Source organism: Xiphophorus hellerii, chromosome 21 (assembly GCF_003331165.1).
Source record: "Xiphophorus hellerii strain 12219 chromosome 21, Xiphophorus_hellerii-4.1, whole genome shotgun sequence".
Classification (NCBI taxonomy): domain Eukaryota; kingdom Metazoa; phylum Chordata; class Actinopteri; order Cyprinodontiformes; family Poeciliidae; genus Xiphophorus; species Xiphophorus hellerii.
In genome coordinates, this window is record NC_045692.1 from 4,274,830 (window position 1) to 4,291,986 (window position 17,157).

The 17,157-nt window shown below is 41.6% G+C and overlaps 1 protein-coding gene across 5 annotated transcripts in view; it reads left to right on the forward strand.

The window, feature by feature from the left end:
- The window catches only part of mpp7a (MAGUK p55 scaffold protein 7a), an 82,559-nt gene extending 75,982 nt beyond the window's left edge, over positions 1–6,577 (forward strand). For all 5 annotated transcript variants that reach the window (XM_032550738.1, XM_032550737.1, XM_032550739.1 and 2 more), the window contains 3 exons: positions 2,057–2,165; positions 2,683–2,826; positions 4,312–6,577. In XM_032550738.1, coding sequence (XP_032406629.1) covers positions 2,057–2,165; positions 2,683–2,826; positions 4,312–4,491 — 433 coding nt within the window. In that variant the 3' untranslated portion in view covers positions 4,492–6,577. The remainder of the gene's footprint in view (positions 1–2,056; positions 2,166–2,682; positions 2,827–4,311) is intronic.
- Positions 6,578–17,157: the final 10,580 nt, after the last annotated feature.

Here is a 17,157-nt window from a genome sequence, read left to right on the forward strand (position 1 = left end):
TGTGTTATTGTAAATTATTGATCACTGGTTGTGATTATGTTCTGCTATTGACATGACATGTTTATGTTTCTGCAGAAACTTGCGTCAAAAGTCTAACATCAAACTCAGAGCCTCCTCCAAACTCCATCAGTCCAGCTCTTGTGTTTCCTCTCCTGTCCACTAGGGGCAGAGTGCCGTAGTTTGCTGTCAGCTGAGAGTCTCAGAGTGAGCTGCTGGTGACGGGGCCGGGCCCTGTGCTGGTAACTGATCTCCAGATAGCCGGCCCCAGGTCTCTGTCTGGGCTTCCTCCTCTGCTCGGGGCCCTCTCTCTCTGAAACTGGCCCCGGTTCGGTCGCTTTGCTTCCATATTTGTGGCCAACTAATTAAAGTGCTATTTGTAAAGCTCAGAAGGATGATTGAGAATAATAATAATAAGAAGAAGTGCTGCAAACACACACAGTTCCATCTAGAGTTGGACATGGAGGAAGTTCTGTGGTCCTGAGTGAACGCAGACAATCCCAGCATGCAGAGAGCAGGAGTGGAGGGTGGTGGCGCTGTTGGAGGAGGTGTTATATTTAGGGCATGCTGCGGTGGAGGTGGAGGCATGCAATGTTTTTCACTGAGTCGGAGGGATGAGTGGCAGAGCTGTGATGTGGGCTTGGAGAGTGGAAATGTCCACTGTGAAATTACAGGCAGCTCAGTGAAGGAGAGGAGATGAACTTGTTTATGTTGTGGCTCATTGCAGCAGCAGAAACGATACGCTCAGCTCCCAAATAAGAGGCCACAACAACCGTGTGCTCAGCTTGAAGAGCTTTCCCAGAGGAAAACCTCAAACCTCATTTAAAGGGAAAGTATTATGTAAATTTGACTTTTTTGAGGCTTGCATCATGCTATAATGTCATTCCCTCATCAAAAACATACCTGAAGTGTTACCTTGATTCTTTCACACATTTGAGAAATCCTTTAATCTCCTTGGGAACCATTCACCTGTGCAAAAGGTGGACCTAGCTCCGCCTTCAAAGACAAAGCTCCTCCTCAGGGCTGCAGTTTCCAAGTTTCCAAGATTCCTCTTCAGAGCAACCCCTGTGCCCCACTCCGCTCCTTGAGACTAACCAGCAGCAATTAGCAAACACCTGGAGGAACTGTGCATCTACTAAGCTCATTATACAAGCTACTTCTCAGTGAATCGCTGGTAAAAACATCATCTGTCCTTAATAGAGGACAGGTGATGTGATGACTTCCTGAAGGCGGCGTTTCAGAAAGAGAAGGAGCTTCTTAAAGAGACAGAGACCTATTTTCAAGGCTTTTAATTACAAAGTCTAATTTCTTTTGAGTCGAATTTGACAGAGAGCCTTTATATAACAGCTGAAGGTAACATAGTTACATGACTGTGTTGTAAAATGGGACTATGTGCCTGGAAAATTCTTAATACTGCCCCATTAAAATCAGAGTACAACTCTCTAAAGTGGAGAATTAACAGCAGGTCTTGGTTTTTGATGAAATCAGTCCCAAAGCATCATAATGACTCCAAATTCTTTCCACCTTTTTTTTGCTGCTCTAGTTTCACTCTTCTTGTTGTTTACAGCTGGAAATCCTGAATCCTCTTATGGCAGGAAGAAGGTGTTCTGGTGGAAAACATGTTTTCTTGAACCAGTTCAGCTGCTTGAGGAGCTGAAACCCCGGATGGTGAAAGAAGGGACGGTTTAGCCGTACAGGGGCCTTAAAGGTCGTCCTGGAGCAAACTGGTGTTGCTGAGCTCCTTTTATTCTCACCACCGAGCCTCTAAACGAGCAGCGTGTTTGGATGAGTGATATGCAGTGTGGTAAAGCAGACAACAACTAAGATGGAGGCTGCTCTTCCCTTTTTCCTTTACAAGAAATGGTGACAAACCACAGAATAGCTTCCTTTCGACATCTGATATCTTCAAACAAGAACAGTTTTTGTTTGACCCAGTGCTCTTCATTGCCAGTTGTCTTACAACGACAACTGGACTTTCTCCATCTCCACCCGAGAATTTCACCTGCTTTCCATATGTGGTCCAGCTTTTCAGCTGCCGTGTTGTCCTGTCCCGCCTCAGGTTTGTGGAGTACGGCGAGTACAAAGGGAATTACTACGGAACAAGTCTGGACACTCTACGCGGCGTCCTCGCCAAGAAGAAAGTGTGCCTATTGGACGTTCAGCCTCATGTGAGTGACATAAACCCTTGTACTGCATCCGGAGCAGGGCTGGAAAACTTAGCACGACATGAGCCTTTCATATCGGTCGGTAAAGATAATTATTGATTAGTTGTTTTTTTTTAATATCTGAAATACTGCCAAAACTGGTGGTGTGACCTTTCCTGTTTTAAACACAGTTTTCACTCTACATTTTTTTCAAAGCTGCTTTGAGTTAAGGGGGCAGAACCTGAAACCACTGCTGGGTAGGTTACTCAGCAGGTTGAGAATGAGTTAGTTGATGCTGCCAACCTTGTTTAGCTGTGAGAGGTTCAGCAACTAAAATCTTTCCTCTGCCTCATGCCTCACAATGCTGTGCAGTTCTGGACCGGAGTTCAGTAAAATTCTATCAAACCTGTTATCTATTGATATTGACCACGTGTCTGTTGTGAAATGAATAGTTATTGATTTATTGTCCAGCCCTAATCCCCCTGTGACATAATCAGATCTTCTCCTTCAGCCGTTTTCCTGCGTTTCTGCTTGTTCATAGGCAATAAAGCTTCTGCGGACGGCTGAGTTCAAACCCTTCATTGTGTTTGTGAAACCTCCAGCAATGGAAAGACTGAGTGAAACGAGAAAGAACGCCAAAATCATCTCAAGCAAAGATGACAAAGGATCCGCCAGGCCCTTCACGGTAGGAGACCCAGAGTAATCTGTCAGAGCCCTTTGGCTTTATGTATTAGAATACCAAAACGTCATCATGACTTTTGTCTTAAAACTTTAAAATGATTGTTTTAGAGAATATGAACGTTATTTTTATGTAACTAAATCCAACAACTGGTGTGAGAAACTGTAACAAACAGCAACTGAAGGCGGCGTCTCCAGAAACTGAGCTGTTCAGGAGTTAGAAGTTCTCACCAGCCTGTTTGTGTTCATGTTTTCTGCTGCCACTCAGCTTGAATCCTGCAGGATTGTTTGTGTCTCTGAGTTTCTCAGCTCGAACTTGTATCTTTGTGTGTTTGTAATTGTCTGTTTGACAAAGTGGTTCTCCATAAAACCACATCTGTCCTCCAGTCTAAAGCTGGATGTTCCCAGTAAAACCAGAAGGCTAAATGAGTGCAGCCATGTTCCAGCTCTGCTGCTGCACTGAGGGGGTCGGGGTCATAGGGGTCAACCAGAAGCCACATGGCTTCAGTCGGTTTGGGGAGCTGTGCAGCCAGTTCACAAGCTCCCATCACACAATGCAGACTGACACAAATGTTCCCTTTCCTTTCTGTAAATTAGAGCTGTGTGTTTTGCTTTTTGCCTGTTTAGAGGAGATTTCTGAGGACGTCTTGTTTTCTGAGTGGAGTGGATATTCCTGTGTGTTGACTGGAAGGAAAAAAATTAAATTTCTTGAAGTTTCAGAGCATTTTCTGTGGGAGGGTTCATGTGTGAGAATCATGTCTCAGGGAGGATAGAACAATCTATCAATCTACAAACAAGCAGTGTTTTTTGTTTTATTCTCTTTAGTATTAAAGCTGCAGTATGGAACTTTTATTTAGATGTTTTTTTTTTTTTTTACATATTTGAAACGGTCACATTGTAACTGTAATATATGAGACAGATAATCTGTGAAAAAATAAAGCCTTCTCCCAGTTCTATCTAGAAATAACCAATCAGAGCCAGGAGGGTTTTAGCGCACCCTCGTGTACATGCTGCTCACCCTCCCTCCATCTCTCTTCCTTCCTCTCTGGTACCCTACAGTGACTTCCCAACAGCAGAGCCTGTAGTGGATGCTAAAGCTAGTTAGCATAGCCATCAATGATGGCAGATAAACAGTTTTCCTGTAATGGTAAGTTGTTTCTCCGCCATTAGCACATTTAGCAGCACATACACAAATTTGATTGACATCGCAAACACCGTCCTTCCAGCTCTGATTGGTTGTTTTTGATCAGGAGGGATGCATTTCTTCAGATGGCAATAGTAGTTCAGAGAGGAGGCGGAGAAGATTGTCTGTCTCGTAACAAACTGTCACAAGATGGTGACAGTTTTAACAAAAATGCTAAAAACATTTCTTTTTATAAAAGTTACATTGTGCGGTTTTAAGCAGATAGTTGACGCTTTTGGCATTGTCTTCATGGAGCTGATTTTCCTCCCCGGTTTCTTTCTTCCTCTGTGTTCCTCTGTGACTCTGCAGGAGGAGGACTTCCAGGAGATGTTGAACACCGCTGAGATGATGGAGAGTCAGTACGGCCATCTGTTTGAGAAGGTCATAGTGAACGACGACCTCACCACGGCCTTCAGCGAGCTGCAGTCGGCACTAAAGCGAGTGGAGACGGAGACTCACTTTGTTCCTGTCAGCTGGACTCACTCCTGAGACCCACACGGTCCGGGTAAAGGACAAAAAGGGAAAGGTTACGACAAACGATATGCTTTTTTTTTTTTTAAGTCTCTTTTATACCAACTGATTCTGACACTACTGTGAAGAAGATAAAATGGCACAGATTGGTGTGAGGTGGACCTGCCTTACGTTTTGGGAGGAGCTGGATTCAGGAAGTGCATCCGGATCGCAGAACACCTACCTGTAAGGGTAACAATCTCGGATCTTTGGAGAACCAGCGGTTCTGCCAGCAGAACAACTGAGACTCCATCTTTAGTGTGTTTTTTTTTTATTTTTTAAATGAAACCAGTGGAAAACCAAAGGGATGGATGTTTTTCTGCTTGGTGGACAGATTTGACAGAAGTAAAAAAAAAAAAACAAAAAAAAAAACTGATGGAAAACAGAACATAAAAACACGTTTTCTGTCTTCTTTCTGTGCTTCAGTGACAAGTGAAAACACTGCCAGGTACTCTCTCAAGAAAGGGCAATAACTGTCATTTTATTTAAAAAAAATTAATATATTTTCTATATACTTCCAGTACTTCTTTTGAAATACTTTTGATGAAATTGTTTTTGACACTAAGGGAAACTTTATCCCAGCTGTAGCTCCTTGAAATCTTTTCTTTCATTGAAGTGTTTGGATCTCGTTTCCTCCTGCTACGCTACTCCAGAGGTATTTTGTTCCTCTCCATCCTGGATCTGTTTGAAACAGCAGCTTTCTTAGAGCGTGTCCAGCAGACCCGCTTTGCCACTTATAGACCTGGTCACATTTGTCTTTAACAAGAAAGCTTCACTGTAGTGTTTCATTAGGGTGGAGTTTTTATTTAATTCACATAAACGTGGTTTCAGTGAGGCTGCCAACAGCGGCTCCACGGGACCTTCAGGATGTAGCTGCTCCTGATTTTATGAGATTCACAGGTTTAGTACTTGTCACTCGTTCTTACCAGCTCATGCTTATTAATTACAATTTTCTTCAATGTGTATCAATGCGATTCTCTCATTTCTTCTTAACTGGTTTCTCAATTTTCAGTTTTCTCCTTGGCTGCTTCGGCTCAGATGAGGTCACATCCACACACAACAGTGGCTTACAATACCAGTGATGTATTTATATAAAATTTAGAAATGATTGATTGTAGAGTTTATTCCTCATAATTATTGAACCATATAAAAATAATGTCCCTTGAATTCATAATAATAGGCAAAATGGTGGTTTGTGATGCCAATACTTCACTTTTTATGGGTTTATTATTAGCCGTGTCTGTTTTCAAAGATCAGTGGCGGGAACCTCTGCCACTGTTTTATGAGAAGCTGAGTTTCAGAACCACTGCTTAGCGATGGGAGATATGGCTGGACAACTTGGTTCTGTTAGAACTTCATAAACACAGATACTCTGAAAATACAGCATAGGCCACCCATTATCAAATAGACTACTTTAGCATACCAGTAACATTAAGCATCAAACAGTTTTGCATTTTTTCATATTTTGACATGTACTAATATTTATGCTCTTTGGGAACCAGCAGTTGAAATAAATATTATGCTAGCACAAGTAACACTTAACCAGTTTTTGGTCAAATTTCTCGGTTTGCAAACATCTTAACTGAAGTATATGTTTACTGTGATGAATCACAATTCTTGTCACTTAGCTAACATATTAGCCTTAAACTGGACTTCAGAAACTGGGAACGAAGAAGAGAAAAGTACCTAAAATACAAAAAAAAAAGTTACTTTAGGCTTCTTTTTTTTTTGGCTTTTCAGTGTCAACTTTATTGTTAAAGCAGTTACATCATTAATTACTTACTGGCTTCAGACAGAGGAAAATCTTTCTGTCAATCTGAAGGTAGAGATTCCTGTCTGCAGGAATTATCACCATTTCTTCTCGTCTTTTGTCACATTTAGTCGGTGCTTCCAGAGTTTTTTACTACATGTTGTCTTTACCTTTTTGACGCCTGTTTTATGATCAGAATCCGATTTGTACAGTCTCTAGCAAAGCAAGGGGTTTAAGTCCTTTCTGTAAATGATGTTAATCAGGCAAGTTGTATGAAATGATACTACATTTCTTATTAAAGAGAATTTAATTTAACTCTCCTAAAGTTGTATTAATTTTTGCATTTAACAAAGCTCTTGGAGATTTGGGAGGAGGATCATTAAAAAGGATTCCTGTGGTTTAGAGATTCAGAGTAAAAAAATATTCCAGTTCATGTATTTCATCTTGTAAATGAGAGCACTAGAGAGCAGTAAGTCATTCAACAAATACTTTCCGTATTTGCATACTATCCCAGCTGAATTTGAAGAACTTTGTCTACATTCCAACCTCAGTTAATTTATGAATCCCGTTGGTTTATTGCATTGTAATTCAGCTCACTGGATCTCCTGTCTCACCTCAAACATAAAGCAGACTCATGCATTAAGAGCCAGACCAGAAGCTGACAATGTTTTATGTATCACACAAGTATAAAATGGTCAAAAAATAGTAAAACTCCAGTTTCATGTGAACCCCTGCAATGCAGATACAAGTACCTGTAAAAATTAATTTGCTCCTTTTTTGTGACACCTAAAGGTGTCAGAACAATAAATTTGTGTAATCAGACAAAGATACCCTGAGTGAACACAACATGCTATTCTGAGATAATATATACTGTACATATATAAAGGGGAAAAGGCTTTCCAACAAAACCTAGCCATGTGTCAAAACGCTTCTATATATATAACTGTGTCTCTTGTCGCTGCAACAGCTGCAGTCAAGCGTTGGCGATTACTGGAATTTGATGTTTTGCATCACATGTGTTGAATCTTGGCCCACTCTTCTTTGTAGAAATGTTTTTGATTCAGACACATCAGAGGGTCTTTCCGCAGAAAAAGTCAGTTTATGATCATTTTCAGAATCTGAATGCGATTAAATCCAGATTTTACATAGAACATCCCCCAAAATTGATTTATTTATTTTTTAATTTCCTGTTTGTTATAATAAAAGTTCATTCACAATTTAACAACACTGTTGTCATTGTTACAGTGGTAGAGAGGGCTTGTAGACAGATATCAACACAGCTGGATTCACATTTACAGCGTGTTAAGCTCTGTGTTGTCAGAAGAAAGACGTTCAATAAATTTCACAAATGTTCTAATTAAGTTCTCTCTGACCTTCACTAGAGGTAAACTAGTGCTAACATGTTATGTTGTATATTTAAAGCGCACATCTAAATGTTATAGTTCTGCTTTTATCCTCTTATTTGTTGTTGCCTCCATTGTCCAACTCAGGCCAGTTAAAGTCATGTGTTAAATGACCAAGTATTTCATTTGCTCCGACTTTTCTGTGTTTTTTGACTCCGTTTCACTTTAAGGAATCTGAGCTGTGTTTTGATTCCACTCAGATTGCTGTAAAAATGGTTTCTGGACTCTTCAGACGTGTATTTTTTCTTCCAGTGAGTTTCTGATGGACTGTTATCATTGGTACTGATGGACCCTCTGGTTCTGCTTGTCAGTTATTGAAATGCTGTCAGCTTGTTCCATGAGGAGTGTGTTGCGTCGGCCCAGATGTTGCTCTTTATTTACTTCCAGTTGAAGATGACAGAAACATGTGTTCACAGATCAGGTTGGTTAATGAACAGACAGGATCAGCCACATATACCAAGGTACTTAACATGAGCAATGACGCTTTAAAACTATGTGTGTGTGTACTTTACATGTAATGTATTAAATGGCACTGCACAATATAAGCACAGGAATGGGAAGCTTTCATAAATCTTCATTTAATGCAGAGAAAGGAGGCCGTCTGGCCTTAACTGAGTTAAGATAACAAATCCCTGTTTTCCCTTTCTTCATGTTTCTCTGACGTCCTTTGAAAAGTGAGCTGCCATGTGTGTAAAGAGCAGCCAATGACTTCCCCAGCTTGGTCATGAGCAGCCACCAAATCAAAAATCTGCTCCCCTCCTGACGACCAGAACGCTTTAACAGAACTTGTTGGAAGTCTGAAGATTTATAAGAAGTAAAGCTCTGCTTGTATCTCAGATCCAGGAGATTCATGGTGCTGTGTAGAAAGGTCTGATGAGGCTCTTTCCTTCTGTGTGATGAATTCATATTCATCTCCATAAACCTATGAGAAGCCATTGTTTAGCAGAAGGTGGAAACAGAGCCAAACAGCCAAAAACCCGGCCCAGTCTGAGAGAGCTGCCATAGTGGGTCTTTCAGCGTTCCCCTGATGCATTTTAGAAACCATTAAACTGAAATGTCTCCGTCTCCCGTCTCCATGTACGCTGCAATCATTTTTATTTACGGACCGTGTCCCAACCAGGGCCCAGTCTAAGGAGCTCTGTCTGGATAATGTGTCTAATTGTTCAGCGTTAGCATCAGAAGGACTCCTGCTGAGAACTCTGGACTTTTTCTTTCTGAGGTTCCTGCTGCTCTTTCTCTCTTGTTTCTCTATCCTGCCTTTTGCCCGGCCTTTCATGTGGCGACTCAGTCCATTACCTTTACTTTACCACAGAAACCAGCCAGGGACGCTCCGTTTTCCTCATTTTGTGGTAAATGGACATGGAGATGATGTTGCTGACAAATGGAGCATCAGGCCTGGAGTTTCCACCACCTCTGTGTTCTCCAGCTGATCAGCCTCAGCATCACCTCAAGTCTGCAGCTGACAGTCATCTGAAACTGAACTGAAGAGAAACTGAGGAAGGTCAGCGATGACGGGTATCTTAGCTTTCAATTAGCGTCTTTGAAAATGATGAGTTGAATAGTCTAAGGTGTTTAACAGATGTATATTATTCCACCCGAAGTTCGAAGATCCATCAGGGACACAAATTCCTCGACTTCTTAACTTTACCTTGATATTATTGTTTGTCCAAGTCAAATTAAAGTAACTAGTTCACCTGGAGTAACTTTTTCTGATTTTTCAACCGACCCAGTCTCTCTATTTACGACTCCATAGAGTAACTTGCCATCATGATGCGTTCAATGTTCTCAGATGCATTTCAGAAACTATTAAACAGTAATATTCATCTCCAGTCTTTGCTAGTACAAACATCAGTCAGTGTTAAACATGTTGTGTTCATGGATGTTAGGAGGAAATCCAAAAGATCAATAGAAGATAAAACTTTTCACCAGTGGGACCTTTAGCTTCAGGTAAAGACCTTCTAACAACCATAAAGACTTTATGTTGTTATTGCAGAACATGTTGATGTCAGGAACTGTTTCCCCTCAATGTATCAACAGAACTTAAGACAATCAGACGAATCTCTAAGGCCTTAAAGCCAAAGTTTGACCCCTGAACCTACAAGTTCCCTTCAACTTTTCAATCAGTTTGGTTGATGGAAGATGGTAGGTCTGGGAAAGAGTTCAGGGTAGCTGCATATATTTTGACTGTTTGCTGGTGTGTGATTCTAATCAGCAACTTGTCCTGGTTTAATGGGCCGCCAGTCCAAAGAGAGGCATGATGGGAATTCACCTGATAATGAAAACAAAATCAATTTTGACAGAAAGATTCAGACCATGACCAAATGAAAGAGGGCTGTGAGACTTTCTTCCTGGTTAAGAAAACCAACAAGCAGCAGAGTAATTGTGTAATGAGGCCTGTCCCTTTATGAGCTGATGTCATTTCCAGTAAAGAACCACTGGTCCACAGAGGATGCCAGTATATTATGTGTTGAGCAGGCAGCAGACGCTGCTACCAGGTTCTGCTGAGGCCCAGCCAGTGAACAGAGAACGGATCTGTAAAAAAGTCGGTTCCATCCAACATCATAAACTGACCAATCAGTCTGTCTGGTGAGAGAAACCATGTGGCCGGGTCTGAAGACAAACAAACCATAAAGCACAACACCAGTGCCAGAGACTTTAATCCTCCAGTGAGAGAACTTGTGGACCTTTGAGGTGCTGATGAGGAAGTCCAGCATGAGGTCAACATGAAATGAGTGAAGAAAGAACCTTCTAATGTGTAAAAGAGTCAGAGAGAAATGTTTGGGGACTCATTAAGCAAAGGCAGCAGAACCAAAGGGAATCCTCCGAGGCGACGGTCAGAACCTCCATGTCAGGCCTCAGTAGGTGTTGATGGTAGGGAGTGGTTCTGCAGTGGATGGGGAGCTTTTCAGCTTTTGGCCATAATGAGTGGTGGTCCACAGGGACTGGTTTACAACCAGTTATATGATGAGGAAGTGGAGCTGTGCCTTCCAGAAACTGGAGCTTTCTGAGGAGGAGAAATGCTGTCAGGCTAAAGTCTGGCTGCTTGATGCTCTGACCACTCTGCTGAGGGTTCTCATTCCTCTGAAGATCCTGCTTCAAGGCTGAAACTAAGCCCTCTTTAGTCAATGCTGAGGGACACAGGCTGCAGACAGGCTGATCAGTCCTTAGAGCTCTGGGAGTCAGCTAAAGGGTTGGTGTCTGAAAAACTCAGTCTGGATGTCTTGGTCTGTTCAACAGTTGTACAGAAATATCTTCTCACTTTCCAACTTCTTAAACAGCCAAGTGGTCAGAGAAATACTCCCTAAGAGCTGCTTTTCTTTGTTGGAGCTCTGGACACATTCCTGTTTGGGCCTAATGGGTTACTGACAGCCATTATCTGAGGATCAGGTTTTGCCTTCTTGCCTTAGATTACTGCTTTAAGATAGGAAAGAAATGCCTCAAGATGCTGAGCTCTACAAGGCTTTTAATGTGATCAAGCATAATGTGTTTCATGTTACTTTTAGTTTTCTCTAATTATAGAAACTTTTTTTTTATCTCTCCCTTGGAATTTCAGCTTCTTGAACTTAAAGGACACAAATGCCTCACAAATCCAACCTGCTTCAGTAAATGTTTGAATAATTACATTAGAGCACATTGGCTATTATACAGTTGAATGCAGTTTACCATTTGCCAGTACATTTAGTTTTCTTGTAAAACACCCTTCCTGTGCAGCAGGTCAGTCGGCTCCAAGCAAATCAAATGAACACGAGGTTTTAGATCGAATGGTCAGACAGAAATTCCTCCTCCTGTAAAACCAACATGGGTCAGCAGATGACCATCAATGTTTCTCAGTCATGAATCTCTGTTCTTGCCGCCTGCTGAGGCTGATACTGCTGCATACCTGCAGCCTGCTGTGGCTGCATGTTAGTGCACAGTGTGGGGTTAACTGAGGCTCTTAAAGAAAACGATAACTGAGGGTCAAACATGTGAGTTCTGCTGTGGAGAGAATGAACTGCAGCTCAGCCGACATGTAGATGGTGATAAGAGCTCACTTTTCTTCTGAGACAGGTAAAACCTGTTTGAACATTATTAAGGATCAAAGTTTAAACCTAATAAGTCAAACATTATTTTGCTAAGACCAGCAAAACAACGACTGTAATCAGAACAACAGAGCTGCACTCTGCTGGGCCCAGAATAAATCAGGTGAATCTGCTCTCAACTGAATGTGTCTGTTTGCAGGAAAGTCTCTTTTCCCTCTTCATGTCTTTCATAGTGATGTCATTATTTCCCAGCAGCAATATTCCTCTCCTTTCCTCACTGATTGGTCTGGCAGCAGCAGCACTGGAGCTGCACCAACATCAAGGTCTCAGGCCGAAGCTCCTAACGATGGGAGAAAAGGGAACCAGCTCTGACTCACCTCAGACTCTGACATGCTGTCCTCTTTGTCCTCCCATCAGCTTCTCTTCCCACCTTTTCCATTTCCCATCTTCCAAGCAACATCCGTCTCCATCTCAGTTTTCTCTTTTCATCCACATGTTCTTCTCACCAGCAGGTCAAGATGAATCAGATACATCCTCACAGCAGCCTTCATGTATTTCCTACAAGGTTTTATGTAAAGTGTTGATCCCATGGTTTCATTATTGTTCTTCTATTTTTACATAAATTGACAACCTGCATTGAAACCGGCCAATCAAAGCAGCTAAAAATATTCCAGTTTATGATGATGTGATTTTCTCAAAGATGTGTTTTGTGTGCTTTTTAATGTTCCCATTTGGCTCAAGCACTTAAAACATAGGAGTCAAGTGTCCATGAACAGAACTGGAACCAGAACAGTCTGTGAACTCCTGTATGCAGAGTTTGACTTTGGGTTTCTCCACAAGTTTTATGGCCATAAATCTCACAATGCTTCTATATTTGACAAAAGTCTGTCCCCTCCAAAGAAAACAGTGGCACCGAGGCCTCAACCCCTTTAAATACAAACGAACCACATTATTCCAAAGCCACAATTACAGGTTTGTGTGCATAACAAGTCCAAGCAGTGATATGGAAATCTTCTCAGAGGTATCAGGGTTTGTTTACTGAGATTCATTTAGATCAGAGCTGATTGGTTCTCATTATGTCTCAGTTTTAAGTTGCATGCAGTCGTTTTCATTTGGGATAAATCAACATAATGAGAGATTCAGGAAGTTTGATCATTAAAGGAAGTTTAGACACCAACAGTGTTTCCGTTAAAAATGTGTGCATTCTTAAACGGTTTACCAAAAAACAAGTTGGTTTTTTTTCCAAGATTGCTGTGTTTGTTTTAAGCAAATTATTTTCAAAATGTCAAATTGTGCAATTATGTGACTGATGGAAATGCAGCTACTGTTGTTGCTGCAGATCAATATAAGAAGGTAGAAGACATTTCTGTGTCCTTTCAGCCACAAATACAGGTTTTATTTCATCTCACTGTCTGATGCATCTTTTTAATAATAACTCAGAGATTCATCTAGAATCACTAAATGATCTTTCTAGTATTATTAGATTAAAAGGCGCTGAGCAGCTGAACTCTGCGTACAACATATGAGCCGTAATGAAGAAACTTACCGGTCAGATTTAAAGAATCTTTCAGCCAAACTTAGCCAAGTTTAAAAGGTTTTACCATTTTCCTGTTTGTCCCAAATCACAGAGGATTGTGGGAAAAGACAGGCTGGTTTCAGGGAGTATTTTACAACTTTGGGATGTGGTCACACATATCTAGCAGCTCCTTCTTACAATGACCAGAGTCACCTTCATATTTCCCTGCTTTAACCACATGAGCCCCACTGATCTGGATTTAACACAGAGCCTGGAAAACAAGTGAACTCCTCGGAAGAGAAGAATGAGACTGAAAAATGACAACAGAGACCCGATCTGACTCTCTCCAAACCAGGAACAGGAACAGTAGTAGGAGTCTGAGCACCTTCTCATCACTCTTACTGCTCACACACTCCTTCTGTGTGTGTTTGGTTTGAGCTCTAATGGACTGGTGGACACACTGAACTGATGCAGGCTGCAGTAGGTTTGTGTGTGTCATCCAGCAGTTTCCATGAAGTTTAATCAGGGCCTGAGCTCCTGCAGTGGAGAGACAGTATGGAGAGCAGCCTGTGTTTATTATGCTGTATTAAGTTTTAGTCACAGAACATCTAAGAGAGCAGGTGCTTCTAAACACGCTGCAGATCAGTTTTCCTTTGAAAAGACCCAGAGATCATTCCATTTAATCTCTGCTTTAACAAACAGCAATTAGGTCGGCTAAAGAGACCTGGGTTAGATATATAAAGACCCTCGTTTATCCTGCTTCTGCTTCCACATTTTCACACAGTCTTCAATCCATCTTCTTTCTTTGTTTTTCCTGTTCAAAGCCAGTCAGGTGCTCACATTAAATCATGCACTAAGTTAACTCTCTAGTGTGTCTGAACTCTGTTGCACACAGAACTCAACATTGACTCCAGCAGCCAGTGGCACATTTTCAGAAACTCCTCCAAGTAAAATACCTGCAGAAGGAGGAAAGCTCATAAATTCACTTCTCTAACAACAACAGCATCAGAAATGATTTGTCTTGTTACTGTAGAAGAGCTGCTGCCTCTCCTCCCCTCAGGGGGAATTTCACTGATCGGTTCACATTCTGACCCCATCAAGCTGATTCCTACAAACTGTGGAGACAAAGACGCTCCACCTGCTCTGACTTTGTTCTCAACCATCTGAAAGACAGAGCTCACCTTCCTATTGGTTCAGCTGGCAGATAAAGCGTCAAACAGGTCAGCATCAGAGGAAATCAGTGATTTTACTGATAATCAGAAAGACGTTCAACCTGTCAATCAATTCAGTGGGTTTGTCGCAATTTGTCCCGAAGTAAACAGTAAACACCCCTTACCTGGAGGACAACGTTTTAGGGTCTAACCTGGGCTGCGGTCATAGAGATTTGGTGGAAAATAATCAGAACAAAATGTTAAGTTGTCAGTGGGGAACATGCAGAAGGCAGCTTTACACAGAGCATTCAGATAGAGACATGGACTTTATAACATTTTCAACACTGGAGTCTGGAGAAAAGTAAAAGAGGATAAATGTCTGCAGCCGATCTGAGAACAGCTGAATACAGATTGATTAAAAAAAACATTTAGGCTTTAATGTTTGAGTTCTGTGTGGAGGGTGATGCCTAAAGCCTGAAGAAGATCAAAATGATGGAGAGCTGCAGTAAAACTAACTGTGAAGGAGTCTGTGGTGGAACTAATCATTGTCTGGATCTGTTCCCCTTAGATTCCTTCATTGCTTTGATCCATACAGCTCACTGTCCTGTTAGTTTAGGTTTTTATCTCTGCAGGATATTTTAAAGCAGTTGTTTGCTGATGATTCTAGTGAAATGGAACAACAAGCATCATATCTGGGAGGTACTTAGGAATCACAGTCATTCTTATGGACAGGCTCTCTTCAGGTTCTAATTGGGGAAACAAAGTTGCATCATTGCAGCTCCCTCCTCTGATGGCAAAGCAGAAGCTCAAACCCACAAAGCAGCAGCCAGAGACACCAGCAGCTGATCTCCAAACATGTCTGCTTGTTGTTGAAGTTTAACCAGCAGTGCTGGACCAGAGGACCCCAGAGGGGACGTTAGGACACCTACCAATAAAATAGGTTTTAGTGCTCAGAACTCTCCGACATCACTCTCACTTACAGCGTTTTAAAAACATCTGGAACAGAGTTTGATTTTATTCTAGGGAGTGTTCCCTTCAGCAAACACATGGCTCTTGTCCATTTCACATATAAGAGAATTACAGAATTTTGGTTAGCCTAATAAAGTCTGCCTGTTAGTCTGTGGTTGGTTGAACTGACTTGTATGTTTCCAGTAGCGAGTCACTTTGTGTTTAATGAGAGACGATGGGCCGTGCTTGGCTCCAGCTGATGGTGAACCCAACCTGCAGATGGACGCGTTCATTCCTTTCCCTGCCCTTAACAATGTGCAGCTCCTAACAGCCAATCAGAGTCTGAGCTGTTCCTGCAGAAGCAGGTGTCTGTGATTAAACTGTGACCTGCTCTCCATTCATACAGGCACGTTGGCATTTTTTCTACAGGCTGTAAAGTTTGCTGTTTGCTGTTTGCTTCAAATCCTCCAGAACCAGAATCAGACCTGATGAACAGCAGCTCAGTTCAGACTGAGCTGGGAGCTTTTAGTTGGATTCTGAGGAATGGGAGACGTTTGATGTCATTCAGATGATTAAAGAGGGATTTGTGCTTTGGAAAGCTTTGGGAACGTGTTCTTTTGTTCCAGTTCCTCAGTAAAGAACCAGTCCTGATGCAGGCCTGCAGATTGTTCACAAGGGATTTTATGGGAGTTCATGGTTTCTCATTTGCTTCTAATAACTCTTTGCTCTGTTGTTTTCATTTCCCTCTTCTTGGACTGACATGACAACACTTTGTTAGACATTAATATCCTTTTTGTCCAACAATGAAACATAACTAAACTCTGATGTTGGTTGGGTCAATATTCAGAACACATCTTCACAAGTAGCAGGAATCAAACTGACCATTTGGGTTTAATAAGTAACATTTGCAGAGTTTTACAGACATAGTTTACAGATTTGTTCCATCAAGATTTATTATATTTGACAAAAGGAAATCTTTTCTCTATTTTTAACCTCTGTCTTTTTCTGTCACCATCAGTATTTTGTAGAACAGAAACCTCGTAAGAGTATTCATGTTGCACACGTGGATTATGAAATAGAAAAAGCCCAACCCAAGACGCCTGAAGAACGAGAATGGGAGAAAGTACAGCAAGCTCTGTACGCCAGGAAGAAACGTGAACCATGTCAGAGATGGAGGAATCTTGGTGTGCTGAATTAAACAGTTTAACTCTAAAAATAATAAACCTGATGTGAGTTGACCTTTTAAACGTTTCATATTGTTCTGATGTTGAAGACTTTGTGGTATTTTGTGCATCAGATTTGGATGCTGACAGAAGGAACTGAATGTTGTCACATCTGTGGTTCTTTGCTACTAGCTCTAGTGGAATCAACAAAGTTGATTTAAGCCACCATATGTGATTGCTTTCTTTGTTGGCCACGTTCTCTGTCCATTCAGTGAAGACTCCAGGGTCGGTCCACTCATCAGCTCCCACCACAGCAGGACACCACAGTTCTGGTCACTTTGGAGAAGCTTCATTGATCGTTCATCTGCCGCATCCTGAAAACCACTCAGATGAGCTTCCTCTCTCTGATAATCTTCTTCCTGGAAATGCCATCTGGCTGTTTATGGGAACCACCTCTCATTTGAACTGGGAGCAGATTTCATTGGTCCACAGTGCCCAGTTTTCCTCATCTAACCAGCTCTGCAGTTTTAAAGAAACATCAACAGTTGTGGTTGCATAAATGGCTCAACAAGTCTTTGCTCTCCGTATGATGACAGCTCCAGTCCTCCTGTGACATTATTCTGATGTGTTTTCCCGCTGCTTAGATCTTGTGGAAGTTCTAACTTGAAACTTTAATATGAATATAGTTAATGGGT